The sequence below is a fragment of the Trachurus trachurus genome (genome assembly GCF_905171665.1).
Source record: "Trachurus trachurus genome assembly, chromosome: 20".
In the NCBI taxonomy this organism is placed as follows: Eukaryota; Metazoa; Chordata; class Actinopteri; order Carangiformes; family Carangidae; genus Trachurus; species Trachurus trachurus.
Window position 1 is genome coordinate 80,535 of NC_139911.1, and position 18,585 is coordinate 99,119.

General features: G+C 47.2%; 1 protein-coding gene across 3 annotated transcripts; it reads right to left on the reverse strand.

Moving 5' to 3' along the window:
* Positions 1-47: 47 nt before the first annotated feature.
* On the reverse strand, positions 48-18,162 carry rsu1 (Ras suppressor protein 1). 3 transcript variants are annotated; one of them, XM_083995073.1, is made up of 8 exons: positions 17,883-18,162; positions 16,492-16,542; positions 14,276-14,396; positions 11,981-12,099; positions 11,796-11,878; positions 11,563-11,677; positions 9,378-9,510; positions 48-427 (listed from the first exon to the last, which is right to left on the reverse strand). In XM_083995073.1, exons 1-8 carry the CDS (start codon positions 17,989-17,991, stop codon positions 325-327), a joined length of 834 nt encoding a protein of 277 aa, XP_083851199.1. In that variant the 5' UTR covers positions 17,992-18,162; the 3' UTR covers positions 48-324. The 3 variants fall into 3 exon arrangements, with proteins under 3 accessions (XP_083851199.1, XP_083851201.1, XP_083851200.1); XM_083995075.1 differs by lacking the exon at positions 17,883-18,162 and adding an exon at positions 17,455-17,482; XM_083995074.1 differs by lacking the exon at positions 48-427 and adding an exon at positions 4,687-4,814.
* Between the last annotated feature and the right edge of the window lie 423 nt (positions 18,163-18,585).

Genomic DNA, 18,585 nt, shown 5'->3' on the forward strand with positions numbered 1-18,585 from the left:
TGTGTGTGTGTGTGTGTGTGTGTGTGTGTGTGTGTGTGTGTTAGTAGAACAGGTGAAACATTAGTCTGCAGTAGAAACAGCTCAACACTTTGGCATCAGCACAGTTCAGGATCATAATATACACAGCTCTGTCGTCGTCGGGGGCAACGGGACGAGTCGACAGAAACATCGGAAGAACTTTATATCAGTTACATATAAAAACAAGTTTCATGTAATAAAAAAGAGAAAAAAAGGCACATGCAGGCGGAGCTCAGCGAGTGTTCATCGTCTTCCTCATCTTCCTCCTCGTCTTCCTCATCATCTTCCTCTTCCTCCTCCTCTTCCTCACTTGTTCTTGGCGGCCAGCGGTTTGCGGCTGATCTTCTTGGTTTTGTCGTTGTTCTTCTTCGGGGGCTCGGGGTTGGCCTGCATGTGTCTGCCGTAGAGACTGGGGGGGGGGGGGGGGGGGGGTTTAAGGGTTAATATGGTTTTAAACTCATCTGTGTTTCTGTCTCTGCTGTGATTGGTCAAAGCTGGAGCAGCTCTGACCAATCACAGCAGAGACAGTTTTACATGAATTAGATTCAGATATTCACTCTGTAAGAGACACACAGGCTGAAGATGAGCAGCACGGTGTGTGTGTGTGTGTGTGTGTGTGTGTGTGTGTGTGTTGCAGAGGGGGTGTGTGGGTAAAGGTGGGCACTCACCGGTGACACAGATGAGAGAGAGAGAGAGAGTCAGGGTTGGGAGTAGCTGTAATTTTTGTTGCTACTCACTCATTCATTCACTCATTCCCTTTTTATCTGTTTAATCCGCTAGTCTCATTCTTCCATTCATTGATCTTTGCTGCGCTGTGATAGGTCTGTGCTGTTAGTTCACAATAAATGCACCAAAAGCATATTTGGATCTCAGCGTATCTGTCATCATAACACGTATATATAATCATATATATATATATATATATATATATATATATATATATATATATATATATATATATATATATATATATATATATATATATATATATATATAATCATAGCGCGTCACAAATCTACGAACCTTTATACCAGTAGACTTTACACTCTGAGTGGCTAAAAGGTTTGTGTTGGAAGCAGCAACACACTCATTCATCAGTGGCGTCCACTCTGCTTCTCTTATTGGAGTCCATTACAGCTGAGGAGAACCCCCCCTTACCCCCTTCCCCCCCCCCCCCCCCCCCCCCCCCTGTCTGTCACTTCCTCCTCCCCCGGGGTGAGGCTGTGAGGCTGTGTGTCTCAGTGAAGCTGCTCATCCGAGTGGAAACGGCGTTTTGTGGCTCCGCCCTGCAGCTGCTCCAGATAATTGTGTGTCTGACTTCCTGTTTTAAACGAGCTGCTGGAAACAGCAGATGTTGGAGCGTAGCAACGATGTTGGAGCGTAGCAACGATGTTGGAGCGTAGCAACGACGTTGGACCGTAGCAACGAGGTTGATCGGCCGCCGCTCGTTAGGGGCGGAGCTAAGAGCGCCACTCGTTAACAGGTGAGTCTGTCAATCACCTGAGCTCCACCCACTGTCTTATCTCATGAATATGGAACACACACACACACACACACACACACACACACACACACACACACACACACACACACACACACACACACACACACACACACACACACACACACACAGTGGAGGAAGTGTCAGCCTCTTGTGTCTCCTCTCTGTCTCCATCCCATGTCAACAGTCTCAGTTGGGAATTAAACGCTGCCAGACGTCTTCACATCTGCCGCCCATCAAACCCCCTCACCCCCCCCCCCCCCCCCTCCCCTCACACCCCTCATCCTCCTCACCCCTCCTCACCCCCCCCCCCCCCCCCCCCCCCAGACCCCAGACCGGGGGGGGGGGGGGGGGGGGGGTTGTCCAGGGGGAAGACGGCTCCTCTTCTATCTCTCAGCTCTTTCACCGCTGTCGGCCATCTTGACACAAACCACCAGAAAACCACTACAGACCGGATCGGGTGATGAAACTCGAACCAAAACCAGTTCTTTCATAGCGTTACCATGGTAACACACAGAGAACCCCTAGACACAAACCGATGAATCTAACTCGGATCAATATAAATGGTAAATGGTAAATGGTCTGTATTTATATATAGCGCTTTACTAGACCTGAACGATACCCAAAGCGCTTTACAGTACATCACATTCACCCATTCACACCCTGATGGCGGAAGCTGCCACGCAAGGCGCGAACCACGACCCATCAGGAGCAAGGTGGGTAAGGTGTCTTGCCCAAGGACACTACGGCAGCAACCGGGACAGAGCGGGATTCAAACCGCCAACCCTCTGATCATTGGACGAGCCGCTTTACCACCTGAGCCACTGAAGAGAAAAAGTACAAACATTGGCAGAAGCAAAGAGCTGCAGTATCTGCTGTATCGATTATGGTTATTGGTTGATTTCTCTACAGCGTGGAGCTGCTGATGAAGACGAGGATGAAGACGAGGATGAAGATGAAGACGAGGATGAAGATGAGGATGAAGACGAGGATGAAGATGAGTGTGGTGGAGCGTCTTCAGTCTCCTTCTGTATCATATTAAAACCAGTGAGTGTGTCTTGACCGACACTGAGTCCTGTTCCTGAACGCATCAGCAGACAGACGCTAACGTGCTGCTCACACTCTGGACGAGCTGCTGGTGGTGTTAACACCGAGCTGTCACACACACACACACACACACACACACACACACACACACACACACACACACACACACACACACACACACACACACACACACACACACACACACACACACACACACACAGATCCTCCAGCTGCTGCTGCGCTCACGCTCCAACACTAATCCTGGAAACACCCGACCAATCACAGGGCTTCTAGATGTCAGCGTCTCTAAGCCCCGCCCCCCAGTGCTGTTGGGCATACAACAATACTACATTAATACTACATTAATACTACATTAATACTACAGTAATACTACAGTAATACTACAGTAATAACCACATTACACACACACACACACACACAGATCATTGGAGTTCTGTGAGTCCGTCACAACAAAAACATACGTTAGCCTGTTATGAATGAATTTAAAGGTTATTGCTACAACTTTTTCATCAAAACGATGAATTTTTATAGAAAATTAAAAATCCACAGAACGTCTAGAGGGGTGCAGAATAAAAGTATTAATTTTACTGGAACATTTGTTATACTATATAAATAATTGTTTTATACATTTTGACGGGTCCAAAATATATAAATATTTACATCTGGCAACATCGACATGAAACGATGTCTGTGCCACGTGAGGCGGAGCTACTAACCCTAAACCTACTAGCCACGAGGAATTAGACTTGTAGCTGACACCTTTAAGGTTCTGTCAGCAGTAACAATGGAGTCCACTGGTCCACTGGTCCACTGGGCTAATGGTCCACTAGTCCACTGGTCCAATGGTCCTCTGGTCCACTAGTCCACTGGTCCAATGGTCCTCTGGTCCACTAGTCCACTGGTCCAATGGTCCTCTGGTCCAATGGTCCTCTGGTCCAATGGACCACTGGGCTAATGGTCCACTGGTCCACTGGACTAATCCTCTGGTCCACTGGTTTAGACCAGTGGATCATTGGACCATTAGCCCAGTGGACCAGTGGACCAGAGGTCCATTGGACCAGTGGACTAGTGGACCATTGGACTAGTGGACCAGTGGACCATTAGCCCAGTGGTCCATTGGACCAGTGGACCATTAGCCCAGTGGACCAGTGGACCATTGGACTAGTGGACCAGTGGACCATTGGACTAGTGGACCATTGGACTAGTGAACCAGTAGACCATTGGACTAGAGGACCATTGGACCAGTGGACTATTGGACTAGTGGACCATTGGACTAGTGGACCAGTGGACCAGAGGACCATTGGACCAGTGGACTAGTGGACCATTGGACTAGTGGACCATTGGACTAGTGGACCATTGGACTAGTGGACCATTGGACTAGAGGTCCATTGGACCAGTGGACTAGTGGACCATTGGACTAGTGGACCAGTGGACCATTAGCCCAGTGGTCCATTGGACCAGTGGACCAGTGGACCATTAGCCCAGTGGTCCATTGGACCAGAGGACCATTAGCCCAGTGGACCAGTGGACTAGTCATAGTCCAGTGGTCCATTGGATCATTGGACCACTGGTCCACTGGGCTAATCCTCTGGTCCACTGGTCCACTGGTTTGGACCAGTGGACCATTGGACCATTGGACCATTAGCCCAGTGGACCAGTGGACCATTGGACTAGTGGACCAGTGGACCATTAGCCCAGTGGACCAGTGGACCATTGGACTAGTGGACCAGTGGACCATTGGACTAGTGGACCATTGGACTAGAGGACCATTGGACTAGTGGACCATTGGACTAGTGGACCATTGGACTAGTGGACCATTGGACCAGTGGACCATTGGACCAGTGGACCAGTGGACCATTGGACCATTGGACCAGTGGACCATTGGACTAGTGGACCATTGGACCAGTGGACCATTGGACTAGAGGACCATTGGACCAGTGGACCAGTGGACCAGTGGACTAGTGGGCTAGAGGACCATTGGACCAGCAGCAGGTCTCAGCTGCTGGTCCAATGGTCCTCTAGCCCAATGGTCCTCTAGTGGACCAGCAGCAGGTCTCAGCTGCTGGTCCAATGGTCCTCTAGCCCAATGGTCCTCTAGTCCACTAGTCCAATGGTCCAATGGTCCACTGGTCCAATGGTCCTCTAGCCCAATGGGCCTCTAGTCCACCAGCAGCAGGTCTCAGCTGCTCCTCAGTCAGTGGGTGGATCAGAGCTGCTGTTGATGGAACTGATGGATGAGTGAGAGTCACAGAGGAAAAATGAATCAATGTGGAGAGAGAGAACAAAGAGATCAAAGAGATCAAAGCAGCTGATTGATGAAGTGATCAATCACAGAGCGATGACATCATCAGGACGTCCTGTTTATTAACGACCTTTAATCATTTCAAGTCAACAACATGTCGCTCTCATGGATCAGTTAACTGCTACCGTTAGCTCTGTTAGCTCTGTTAGCACCGTTACCTCTGTTAGCTCTGTTAGCTCCGTTAGCTCTGTTAGCTCCGTTAGCTCTGTTAGCTCTGTTAGCTCCTTTAGCTCCGTTAGCTCTGTTAGCACCGTTAGCTCTGTTAGCACCGTTACCTCTGTTAGCTCTGTTAGCTCCGTTAGCTCTGTTAGCTCTGTTAGCTCTGTTAGCTCAGAGATGGAAAATATTAGAATTAATATAATAATGTGACTGTGCTGCTGTTTGAGAGTGTGTGTGTGTGTCTGTGTGTGTGTGTGTGTGTGTTCGTGTGTGTGTGTGTGTGTGTGTGTGTGTGTCTGTGTGTGTGTGTGTGTGTGTGTGTTCGTGTGTGTGTGTGTGTGTGTGTGTGTGTGTGTGTGTGTCTGTGTGTGTGTGAGTGTGTGTGTGTGTCTGTGTGTGTGTGTTGAACTGTTAGGGCCAATTAAAAGCAGAAGAAGAGGAGAATGGATTCAGATTTCTGATGATGTCTTTATGGAGTTCTACTATTCCTCACGGCTTAATTAATCACAGCAAAGTTCTGTGTGTGTGTGTGTGTGTGTAAAGACATAGAAAGTTAGTATTTTCTTTTCTTTTAACCATGTGTGTAACAAAGTCAGTGTGTGTGTGTGTCTGATGAATGTGCAGAGAGGCCAAAGGCCATTGATCTGACGGGGCCTTCCTCTCTCAGCCTCCTCATCTTCACTAGAGCTGCCAAGCAATTTACCATCCACAGGAACATTACTGTGTGTGTGTGTGTGTGTGTGTGTGTGTGTGTGTGTGTGTGTTTGGTGGGGTTGAAGAATCCTAATTAAGATTCATGACAAACACTGAGGCTTTTAGCCAATGGGAGGCGAGCGCTGAGCTCATCATTAGTTAGTTAGTTAAGGTTAGTCCCTGTTGTAAACCACAGACTCTCCTGCTGGCACTGTTGTGGTCTAAATGTAGTTGTGTAGTTGTGTAGTTGTGTAGTATATAGTATCTAGTATGTAAACAAAAGCTAAATCTGCATTATGAGAAAAATTCCCGGATGTCGTACTGATTCGGAAAAACTCTCCAGTATCTGACCAGTCTACATTCTGTACTGTATCCCACAATGCAACGCTCCTCTAACCTCTAACCTCTAACCGTAACCACAGACGGTTTAGAGTAGTGAAGTGTCTTTGCCGTGTAGCGTAACCATGTTATATAACTTAATAGAGACTAACCCTGACCCTAAACTTACTGCAGACTGATGTGTTGATGGTAAAACATGTATTTCTTGATGTAAATGTGGTGGTTTGTGTCCGTAGGCTCCAGAGCCCCAAGGCAGCGCTGCTCTTCTGTCCAATACACACAGGAAGCTTCACTTTACATTCACACTAACTAATGCTACTGATACAGCTGTTAGATTTCATCACTGAGACCAACATTTAGCTCCTAGAAATAATGTAACCAGCCGGTGGTAAACCTCTAAAAACCTGCGGGTAAGTTAACTAGCGATGGTTTTCTCCCCCGGGATGAGGACGGAGGTTCGATTCCCTCAATAACCAATGAGAAACAGATCATTACATCATTACATCATTACGTGCTGATGTGTGAAATACTCGACTGTGATTGGCTGATGATTCCTGAGGTGACATCTGGTCAACATCTGGTCAGAGTCTCTGATGAAGATTCTCATTATCGTTACTGTCGAGGTTCAAACTGGAGTGTGTGTGTGTGTGTGTGTGTGTGTGTGTGTGTGTGTGTGTGTGTGTGTCTGTGTGTTTCTGTGTCTGTGTGTGTGTGTGTGTGTGTGTTGACAGAGGAAGGACGTTTAGTCAAACACCTGTCTTTAGGTGTAAATGAAGCTGTGAAAACGCAAAGATGTTGGAAATGATTTAACACCTGAAGACAGGCTGCACCCAGCTGTGTGTGTGTGTGTGTCTGTGTGTGTGTGTGTGTGTGTGTGTGTGTGTGTGTGTGTGTGTGTCTCTGTGTGTGTGTGTGTGTGTGTGTGTGTGTGTGTGTGTGTGTGTGTGTGTGTGTGTGTGTGTGTGTGTGTGTGTGTGTGTGTGTGTGTCTGTGTGTGTGTGTGTGTGTGTCTGTGTGTGTGTGTGTGTGTGTTCACATGTTCTCAGTCTGTTCATACTGTGTCTCTATGGGGGGGGGTCATATGATCAGACTGAAATAACTTCATGTCCTTCAGTTGTTTTTGCCCCAACAGAGGGGATGAGTTTACATCACGTCGCCCTCGGCAACGCCCCTTTCGTTCGGACTGACAATAAGCATCCTGAGGAAAGCTTTGAGTGAAAGCCTCTCAGCCAATCAGCGGCTTCTACCCCACATGTGAACTAAACAAAGTCCGCTAGCTTAATGCTAACGTATAATGTAAAACCACATAGACAGGCTAACAGAAATTAGCATCACTATCGCCATTTTGCGGCAACCGACAACCGACAACCGACAGCCATAACAAGCTGTTTTAATTCTGGCTTCAGCGCCGTCAACACGTCACCGTTTAACCCTGAGTCTGGGGTCAGTTATAACGTTTGTTAGGCTGGTTAAACTGTTTTTAGAGGTTTACCATCGGCTGGTTAAACTGTTTTTAGAGGTTTACCATCGGCTGGTTAAACTGTTTTTAGAGGTTTACCGCCAGCTGGTTAAACTGTTTTTAGAGGTTTACCGCCGGCTGGTTAAACTGTTTTTAGAGGTTTACCATCGGCTGGTTAAACTGTTTTTAGAGGTTTACCACCAGCTGGTTAAACTGTTTTTAGAGGTTTACCACCAGCTGGTTAAACTGTTTTTAGAGGTTTACCGCCGGCTGGTTAAACTGTTTTTAGAGGTTTACCGCCGGCTGGTTAAACTGTTTTTAGAGGTTTACCGCCGGCTGGTTAAACTGTTTTTAGAGGTTTACCGCCGGCTGGTTAAACTGTTTTTAGAGGTTTACTACTGGCTGGTTAAACTGTTTTTAGAGGTTTACCACCAGCTGGTTAAACTGTTTTTAGAGGTTTACCGCCGGCTGGTTAAACTGTTTTTAGAGGTTTACCACCAGCTGGTTAAACAGTTTTTAGAGGTTTACCATCGGCTGGTTAAACAGTTTTTAGAGGTTTACCATCGGCTGGTTAAACTGTTTTTAGAGGTTTACCATCGGCTGGTTAAACTGTTTTTAGAGGTTTACCGCCAGCTGGTTAAACTGTTTTTAGAGGTTTACCGCCAGCTGGTTAAACTGTTTTTAGAGGTTTACCATCGGCTGGTTAAACTGTTTTTAGAGGTTTACCATCGGCTGGTTAAACTGTTTTTAGAGGTTTACCATCGGCTGGTTAAACTGTTTTTAGAGGTTTACCATCGGCTGGTTAAACTGTTTTTAGAGGTTTACCGCCGGCTGGTTAAACTGTTTTTAGAGGTTTACCATCGGCTGGTTAAACTGTTTTTAGAGGTTTACCATCGGCTGGTTAAACAGTTTTTAGAGGTTTACCATCGGCTGGTTAAACTGTTTTTAGAGGTTTACCATCGGCTGGTTAAACTGTTTTTAGAGGTTTACCGCCGGCTGGTTAAACTGTTTTTAGAGGTTTACCATCGGCTGGTTAAACTGTTTTTAGAGGTTTACCATCGGCTGGTTAAACTGTTTTTAGAGGTTTACCATCGGCTGGTTAAACTGTTTTTAGAGGTTTACCATCGGCTGGTTAAACTGTTTTTAGAGGTTTACCGCCGGCTGGTTAAACTGTTTTTAGAGGTTTACCGCCGGCTGGTTAAACTGTTTTTAGCAGATTAATGTTGGTCTTATTGATGAAATGAAACAACTGTGGCAGTAGCATTAGTTTGTTTGAATGTAGCCTAAAGTGAGCAGGGCTTCTGGGCTACGGACTGAAATCACCACATTTATGTAAATAAATAAATGTTTTTCAATGAACCAATCAGTCTAATAATTTGATTTTGTTAAGTTACCATGGTTACTGTACATGGCAAACGTAGCTCAGGAGTTTCTTGCTGTGCAGCCACAGAAACAGACCTGGAACTATCGACCCAATCTCCTTGTTGTTTACAACTACGTCTGGTCGCTGTAAACTACTACTACTACTACTACTACTACTACTACTACTACTACTACTACTTCCAGTGGTTGTAAACTGCTGCTTGATGACGGACAAGAGAGATAGAGAGAGAAAAGAGAGAGAACACCGAGTACGCGTACGTGGACTCAAGTACACCAGAGTTGGACTTATTCAGAACGGCTTTTAACGCTGAGTGATGCTGTGACTTCTCTCTTCTTTACATGTTTAGTTTGTTTTCTGTGTGTGTGTGTGTGTGTGTGTGTGTGTGTGTGTGTGTGTGTGTGTGTGTGTGTGTGTAGGTGTGTGTGTGTGTGTGTGTGTGTGTGTGTGTACTTACTACTTGTAGGTCTCTGAGCGAACGTATTCGAAGACGTGAGAGACACCGAGCTGGAACTGGTCGGCGATGGGAGTGACCCAGGGGTTGTTCTCCGCCTTAAACACCTGTTTAGGTCCAGTCAGGTCCAGGTTACCTACACACACACACACACACACACACACACACACACACACACACACACACACACACACACACACACACACACACACACACACACACACACACACACACACACACACACACACACACACACAATTACCCATTTTTACAAATCAGTTGAAATAGAGTCACACACAGACAGACAGGGTTTCCTCCAGTTTGCTTGTTTGTTAGCTTTTGTTTTCTTGCCTAATGCCATTTCATGTCCTGCCTTGTAATGTCTGATATTGTTTGTGCTAATGTTTTAGCTCTGTGTGCTAATGTTTTAGCTCTGTGTGCTAATGTCTTAGCTCTGTGTGCTACTTGCATGTGTTTCTAGCTGTACTTTCCTCTCTTTCTTTCTCTCACTCTTCTTCTCCCTGTCTGCATGTTATGTTAGGGGGAGCATACATCAGTCCGACTGCCCAATAGTCGGACGGCTCATTTCTCCGACTACCCATTCTACAGTGTTAAGGTTAGGTTTAGGGTAAGGTTAAGGGTTAGGGCTACTTAAGTCGGAGAAGTGGGAGGTCGGACTAATGGACGCAAAAATAAAGAAATGTATGGTCGGAGAAATGGGTAGTCGGACAGACGTCATGCACCCGTTATGTTATGCTGTATGTCAGACTTCTTACCTGTTTTACTTGTTATTAGGAGCTTTTACTAGGTAGATTGTTATGGAAGTTGTGTCTTGAAAGTACTTAGGCCCAATCCCATTTCTCTTTTTTACCCCTACCCCTTCCCCTACCCCTTGCCCCTCGCCCCTTGAAACGGAGCTACAAGGGGTAGGGGTAGAAAGTCAACCCCTCCGAATTGGGACACCCCTTCAACAGTCACATACGTCATCACGTAGTCTCACTGGCTTTTACGTAAGCTGATGCGGCGAGCTTTTGCCAGAAATCAAATAGCGTGTTCCATATAACTTAATAAAATAAGATAAAACTTAATGCAGACTGATCGGTTTATTGTAAAACATTTATTTACTGATGTAAATGTGGTGATTTCTGTACACAGAGCCCAGAGGCAGCGCTGCCTGCTCCTCTGTCTGATACATGAAGCATAACTTTTCATTCAAATAAACTAATGCTACTGCCACAATTGTCAGATTTCATCAATAAGACCAACATTTAAATGCTAAAAAGAATTTAACATGCTGGTGGTAAACCTCTAAAAACCCGCGGATAAGTTAATTAACGACCGTCTTCTTCCGGCGGGACCGGGACGAGAACGTAATTTGGCCGGCGGAGCAGCGCTGCAGACCGGCTGCTGTCTCTGTGAGGAGCCGCTCCTCCTGGAGCTTCACTTCTCCGAAAAAACGTCGGAGCAAACTTCTAACCCGCCGTCATTTGGGTAAACTAACCGCACATTTGGGACCTAAATAGTTACTTTCTCGCAAGAAAAAATATTAAAACTTAATAAAGTGACGTAATAACCGCGCTACAGTGAGAAATAAAACAGCTTTTCGTTTTACAGCCACCGCTGCCGGCTGCCGCAAGATGCATTCTGGGAAACTTTTCATACCCCTCCGTTTGGAGTGTGCCTCTGAAAAATCTCCGTTTGGAGGGGTATGTAGCCCTACCACTTCCCCCTACCCCTCTGTCCTAACGGGGATTGGGACACCCCTACCCCTACACGTGAACGCGCAAAACGGAGGGGTAGGGGTAAGTGGTAGGGCCAAGGGGTGAAATGGGATTGGGCCTTAATTGTTGCCCCTTTTTTTGTCTTTTAGGTTGCCTTTAACATCTGGCCAGGGACAACGGAGGGAAACTAGCCTTGTTGGCTAACTCTGGCCCACTGACAGTTTTTCTTTTAACTCTGTTGATTAGTGGTGCACTGCCCCTATGAAATAAACTAATGTATGAAAAATGAAAAAAAGTGTTTTATAAACCCAGGTCTTACTGGCCGCTCCGCCAGGCGAAGCATCGTTTATTCATTTATTTAAAACCAGTTTTTGTACTGGGTGTGTGTGTGTGTGTGTGTGTGTGTGTGTGTGTGTGTGTGTGTGTGTGTGTGTGTGTGTGTGTGTGTGTGTGTGTGTGGTCCGTACCCAGCTCCGGCGGCAGCACCGTCAGCCTGTTTCCCTGGATGTGAAGCTCTTTGAGCTGAGCCAAGTCTCCGATCTCCTTAGGCAGCGAGATGAGGTCGTTGTCCCTCAGACTCAGCTACACACACACACACACACACACACACACACACACACACACACACACACACACACACACACAGATCAATAACATGAACACACATCTGTCAGTGAATCACATCTGGATCAGAACTCACGATCTGTAACTTGGTCAGTTTCCCGATGTCGACGGGAAGAAGATCGAAGTCGTTGTCGCTCAGGTAGAGAGCTCGGAGCGTCGCTGCACACACACAGGGGTAGAGTGAGTCTGGGTGTGTGTGTGTGTGTGTGTCTGTTTGTTAGAGTGTGTACATGTGTGTGTCTGTGTGTGTAGCCTACTCACTGAGGTAGAAGAAGTTCCCCGGCAGAGAGCTGTGGTTCAGGTTGTTGTAGGTCAGATCTAAAACCTCCAGAGCTGGAAGAGACCCGAAGCCCCGAGGCAGCGTGGACAGACGGTTCATCCTACACACACAGAGAGACACACACACACACACACACACACACACACACACACACACACACACACACACACACACACACACACACACACACAGAGAGACACACACACAGAGAGACACACACACACACACACACACACACAGTAATATAACATTAACACTAATAAAACATCACAAGAAAAATAACTCAGCGATGTTGTGACATCACAAAGTGACAGGAAGTGACGGCTCAGTGTCTGAATACTTTACCAGTATTAATATAAGTAAGGGATAATGTATAGTTCGGAGGTTGTTATGGAGAATTATAAAACGGAAAGGTGAAATCCGGCAATCTGATTGGTTGTTAGCCGTGGTATATTGAGCATATACCACGGCCTGTCGTGATATATTGCTTAAATAAACCCCGACAGGTTGTATGTATTTCATTCAACATGAAGGGGTTTATTTCTCCATAACAACCGACGAACTGTACATTATCCCGCTTATTACACGGTTTACGAGTAAAATAATTAATTTGAAACATAATGTTGATCAAAATACGACTTTCATCGATCATTGCATCATTGCATCATTTAGCGAATCTGCAAGACGTACCGGTCACTTCCGCTGTTTCACTGAGCCTCCTCCCGGTGCATTTGAAGCCTTTGATAATCAATCAGTGGATCGATAGATTACCATACACGTGTTAAGATGTGTGTATTGTGTGTAGTCGTATCTGTCATAAACAAGAGATTAACTTTACTGTTTACGGGGTGCGTTTGTGTCGCGGAGCCGCGGTGCCACCGAGACGAGAGGAGGAGAGCTGTGACACTGGGTCAGAGGCTCTGATGCAGGTCTGGTTTCCAGCAGCGATGTGAAGGAGCCTCCACTCTCCTTGTAACAAGTTACAAGTCGTTTATCTCTAACATCACTATTAGTCCGAAGCTGTTTAATGACGGTAAAAATGAAACACAAGGTAAATATCCTGCATAGTTTCTCTTTTCTGTGCTGCGCTGATCAGAGCGCCGTCCCTAGCAACGGTCTGTTATACATGACGACGGTCCGTTATACAGAAATAACAGACCGCAGAACGCAGCGCTGGACCAATCAGAGAGCAGCATTCAATAGAGCCGTGTAATAATTACACTTATTGACCCCTTGCACGTGACGTCACGTTCCGGCTTCCTGTTTTCTTTTATTTTTCAGCCGGGTTTAATCAGAGAATGATCACTAATTAGACAGATGTTGGGTCAGGACTTCAACACCCACGGGTCGGACCAGGTTTTAATTTCCAGGTCCGTTAACTGTAGTTAGCAGCAGCAAAGACAGCAGCAGCTGCTGTATGGGGAGTGTGGCACTGACTGACGTTAGCTCCTTAGCAGTGGAAAAAGCACAGAAAACTGAGATATTCTACGGCGAATAACAAAAAAACAAACAGAATATTGCAACGGATGAGTAGATATTCTATTTAAAATAAGTGATAATGCTGTGAGGTTGTAGTGTGAAGTGATCGAGCCACATTGTTGGACGGCACCCATACACAGTACATTATCACTGAGCCCTTTCTGCCGTCCGTCATGGCGTCGCCTCTCGCGTCACGTTCTAATTGTGACGTAGCTGCAAGGGGTCAATACACACATATATATATATATATATATATACACCTAGAGCTGCTTTATACTCACACTACACATGGACATCTACCTTTATACTGAAGGAGCTGTGTGTGTGTGTGTGTGTGTGTGTGTGTGTGTGTGTGTGTGTGTGTCTCTGTGTGTGTGTGTGTGTGTGTGTGTGTGTGTGTCTCTGTGTGTGTGTGTGTGTGTGTGTCTCTGTGTGTGTGTGTGTGTGTGTGTGTGTGTGTGTGTGTGTGTGTGTGTGTCTCTGTGTGTGTGTGTGTGTGTGTGTGTGTGTGTGTCTCTGTGTGTGTGTGTCTCTGTGTGTGTGTGTGTGTGTGTGTCTCTGTGTGTGTGTGTGTGTGTGTGTGTGTGTGTGTGTGTGTGTGTGTGTGTGTGTGTGTGTGTTGTTTATTTGTGTGATTGAGTCGTCAGACAAACAAACAGTGAAGCAGCAGCTGAATCTCAGTTTGCAGCTTTACACTGTTTAACTAGACAGACTAACCCTTTAACCCTGTCTGAGGATCAAGAGGCTCCGCCCCCTCTCCTCGCTGTGTGTGTCTGTGTGTGTATAGTGTGTGTTACCCCAGGTTGAGGTGCTTCAGCTTCTGCAGGCTGCTGATCTGCGTCGGCAGCTCTTCTATCTGGTTGTTGAACATGTTGAGAACCTCCAGGTTCTTCAGCTCAGACACGTTGGGAGGAACCGCTGCAACGTAACAACAACGTTAAAGCTGCCACACACATAAAGATTCTCTACATCTCAACCGATTCTTTATCTGTGAGAGACCCCACACATGAAGATAAAAAAATCTGTGATTGAACAGTTTTGATCGTATTGTGTGTGGTGTGCTGTGATATTCCAAACACAGCACACCACACACATTAAGATTTTTCAGAATCTTGACCCTCTGGTCAGAAAACTCAGAAAGAGATCCGTATTGTTGTAGCTACTCTTTCGGGTCTATTTCCGGAATGGACAATGAGAGCGATGTAATTTTTTTTTATTGAAAGCGGGACACTTCAGCCTTTACAACGATACCATCTGTGTGTGTCTGTGGCTTCGGAGGCCGAGCAGTAAAGCGGCTGTGAGCGGCGGTCACATGATCATTTAAACATGGCTGCTCTATTGCTGGCTGTTGCTGGCTATGATCGCTACCGTCTTTGCTATCGGCTATCAGGAAATCTCCCGTGTATGCGTGAATGTCTGTGTGAACCTCATGTAATGCCAGGGCTGCACCGTGGCTCTCTGTGGGATTACCGGTGTTGTGTCGAGAAGTGGCTTGCTGCGAGCAGCATGCAGAGCTTGGCACTTCTCAGCACAACACCAGCTTTCCACATGCAAGATGACTTTTGATTTGTAAATATTGAACATGTTTAATATTTACGATTATCAATTCAGCGCCGAACGTTTTCTGAGGCGATTGTTGTGAGAATTTTGACTCTTAACACACCACACACTGCACTACACTACACTACACTACACTACACTACACACCACACACTACAAGAGAATCTCATACAATAATCTTAAGACCTTAGGATAATCGGCCGGTGTCTGTCCGTGGACGATGGTTTGGTTTGTGAACGAAGGTGAGACAGTAACGAGTGGCTCTGATCAGCTGATCAGCATCATCACAGGGAAGGAAGCTGATTGGCCGAAAGGAGCCCAGCGCGTGTGTGTGTTGCGTGATGGGAAGCTGCTCCACCTGTGACCGTGTGTCTCCTCTGACTGACAGCTGACACTGTCACCGTGGCAACCAGTGACCTGCTGTCGCCTGGCGACACGAGCTGTCGACCTGCGAGACCAGGAGCATTATGGGATGTGTGTGTGTGTGTGTGTGAGAGAGAGAGAGATGGGTGTGTGTGTGGCGCCCTCTGCTGGAGTTAAACACACACAACATCAGGCCTCAGCAGAGGATGTTGTTATTATGGGATGTGAAGCCCATTGAGACAAACTGTTGGTAAAAACGGGCTCTACAGATAAAACTGTCTGGTCTTAGTTGGACTGAACCATGATAATAATCAGGAACTAACCGAGTCACTGCCACTGTGTCCCTCCGCCTGAGAGGAGCAGTGATACTGAGTCTGAGTGAGTCGGTTCTATAAACGTCTTTATGGGTTCTATGCACAGCTCCTTCCTGGATTTAATGCAGCTCCTTCATTTCCTGTCTCACATTATTGGACAACCTGATTAATCCAGGTGTCTGAGTCCGGTCAGATGCTACATGAACTGATGAAGCCTCTTGGATGAAGGTGAAACGTCTTCCTAGACAAATAACTAAGTCCAGTTGCTTTCCATTTAACCTCCTTTGAGATACTATGACCTGGACAAATGAGAATATTCACCGGCCCTTCCCTGGACCAACCCCCCCCTCTCTTCAACCCCCCCCCGGGTTCCCCCCCCCCCCCCCCTGGATCTCCCCTCCTCCCATCGCCCCCCTTCTGTTTGGTCACAATAAATGTGTTTAACTGCCTGGTTGTGTCTCTCTCTCTGCTTCACCGTAGGAGTTTGTAACAATAACGGTGTTTCTCTGTCTCTCAACACCTGGAGCATCAGTCATGTGACCTGCTCTCTGTCTCTCACACACACACACACACACACACACACACACACACACACACACACACACACACACACACACACACACACACACACACACACACACACACACACACACACACACACACACACACACAGACCCCTGCTGCGTGCCGGGGTCAGCGCGGTGCAGCAGTGCATGCTGGGAGGTCAGAGCAGTGCATGCTGGGAGGTCAGAGCAGTGCATGCTGGGAGCTCCTACCTGTCAGCTTGTTGTGGCTCAGCACCAGCTGAGTGATGTTGGACAGAGTGACTGAAACACACAAACACAACAACGGTGATGTCATATATAGATCTGCCTGCAAAGGAACGTTCTCTACCACTCCGCCATTCGATTTGCTACCACCGCCCCGTACAGGACCCATCACTGTGACCTCTACACCTTGGAAACCAGGCGCAACATTCACTGGCTGATGCTGGTATTCAAAACCCTCCTAGGTCTTACTCCTCCCTACCTAACCCAGCTTCTGCATCTGCGCCCTCCCCCTATACACAACACCCGCTCTGCCCCTCTCATCCTGTTAAATGCCCCGAGGGTACAACTCTTCCCTGGGCCGTTCCTCCTTCCAGGTTGCTGCCGCCGACAGCTGGAATCAACTCCAAAAATCCTTACAGTTACAAACTCTTACTTCTGTCAACTCCTTCAAACAAGTCATAACTAAATCCATAAAGTATAAAGTTTACCTGCAGCTGTCCCAGCTAAAGCTCTCTCTGATCCTGTCACCTCACTAACCTCACTAACACCGTCTGGTACTGTTGTTGTTCTGTTACTGTCTCATTTATGGTTGTCTAGTATCACTGTTTTACATTTAATATCTCTTCCTTACTTAACTTGTTGTATGTCACCGTACGTCAAACTAACTGTCATTCTGTGGTATGTCATTGCATTATGTCTTTATTCTTTCCTCTTTTGTGTCACTGTTGTTGTATGTGCATTTATTGTCTATATTTTAATGTTACCCCCCCTCTCCCTTCCCCTTATATTAGGAGGTCTTTCACCTCCTACCAGGCCATTGCCTTAATTAGAATGTATCTTAGCAATTCTTGCCTGGTAAAATAAAGGTTTACTACTACTACTATACTCTCAGGTAACAACAACAGCAGCAGCAGCAGCAGCACGTCATGACGTCATGAGGGTGAGGGTGAGGTGACGTCATATACTCACAGAGCCCCGGGACGTCCAGCATGCTGCTGACGCCCCGGGGGGGGGGGTTATAGAGGGGGGGTTATATACTCACAGAGCCCCGGGACGTCCAGCATGCTGCTGACGCCCCGGGGGGGGGGGGTTATAGAGGGGGGGTTATATACTCACAGAGCCCCGGGACGTCCAGCATGCTGCTGACGCCCCGGGGGGGGGGGGTTATAGAGGGGGGGTTATATACTCACAGAGCCCCGGGACGTCCAGCATGCTGCTGACGCCCCGGGGGGGTTATAGAGGGGGGGTTATATACTCACAGAGCCCCGGGACGTCCAGCATGCTGCTGACGCCCCGGGGGGGTTATAGAGGGGGGGTTATATACTCACAGAGCCCCGGGACGTCCAGCATGCTGCTGACGCCCCGGGGGGGGGTTAGAGGGGGGGTTATATACTCACAGAGCCCCGGGACGTCCAGCATGCTGCTGACGCCGCGGTCACACATCTCCACCTCCACCAGGTTCTTGTCTCTCGTCTCCTCCACGATCTTCTTCAGGGACTTGGACATCTTCACCGGAAGTCTCTGACGTCACAGACACACACAGACACGTCACCGACACGTCACCGACCTGCTACCGACCAGCTGTAGTAGTTGTGTAGTTGTATAGTTGTGTAGTTGTATAGTTTTATCCTCCGTCGCTCAGAGAGAAGTGTTTCTTCTGTCTCCGCTGCAGCTACACCCAAACCGGAAGTCACTCTTCTTCCATATTAGGCCACTTCCTGCTCCTTCCTGCTTCCTCGCGGGCTGTAGCTCCTCCTCCGGTGACGTCACAGACACAGCTGCTGTAGAGATGTAAACACTGAAACAGCTGTTTGTTAAACATAGAAAATATTAATATCAACTGTTGTAAAGAGTTTGTTACGACTAACCGGAGTTTGCTGCTCTCCTATTGGTCCGACGGGCTGTCAATCAACCCGGGGAGGGGATCGGGTTTTGTTTTTTTTCAACAACTTTATTAACATCACAAAACAAAACCCTCTCTAGGCTCTAGGAGGAACCAGAGGGGGCGGTAGCGCTGCAGGAGGAGGACGGAGCTGCAGAGGAAGAGGAGGAGTAGAAGAGGAGGAGTAGAGAGGAGAGGAGGAGAAGAGTAAAAGAGGA

Excerpts from the sequence above, each read along its gene's own strand:
- rsu1 (XM_083995073.1), bottom strand. The coding sequence starts at position 17,991 with ATGTCCAAGTCCCTGAAGAAGATCGTGGAGGAGACGAGAGACAAGAAC. Across the intron at positions 16,543-17,882 it reads GCTGGACGTCCCGGGGCTCT|TCACTCTGTCCAACATCACT; the intron begins GTGAGTATATAA and ends TGTGTGTTTCAG. Across the intron at positions 12,100-14,275 it reads CTGAAGCACCTCAACCTGGG|GATGAACCGTCTGTCCACGC; the intron begins GTAACACACACT and ends CTGTGTGTGTAG.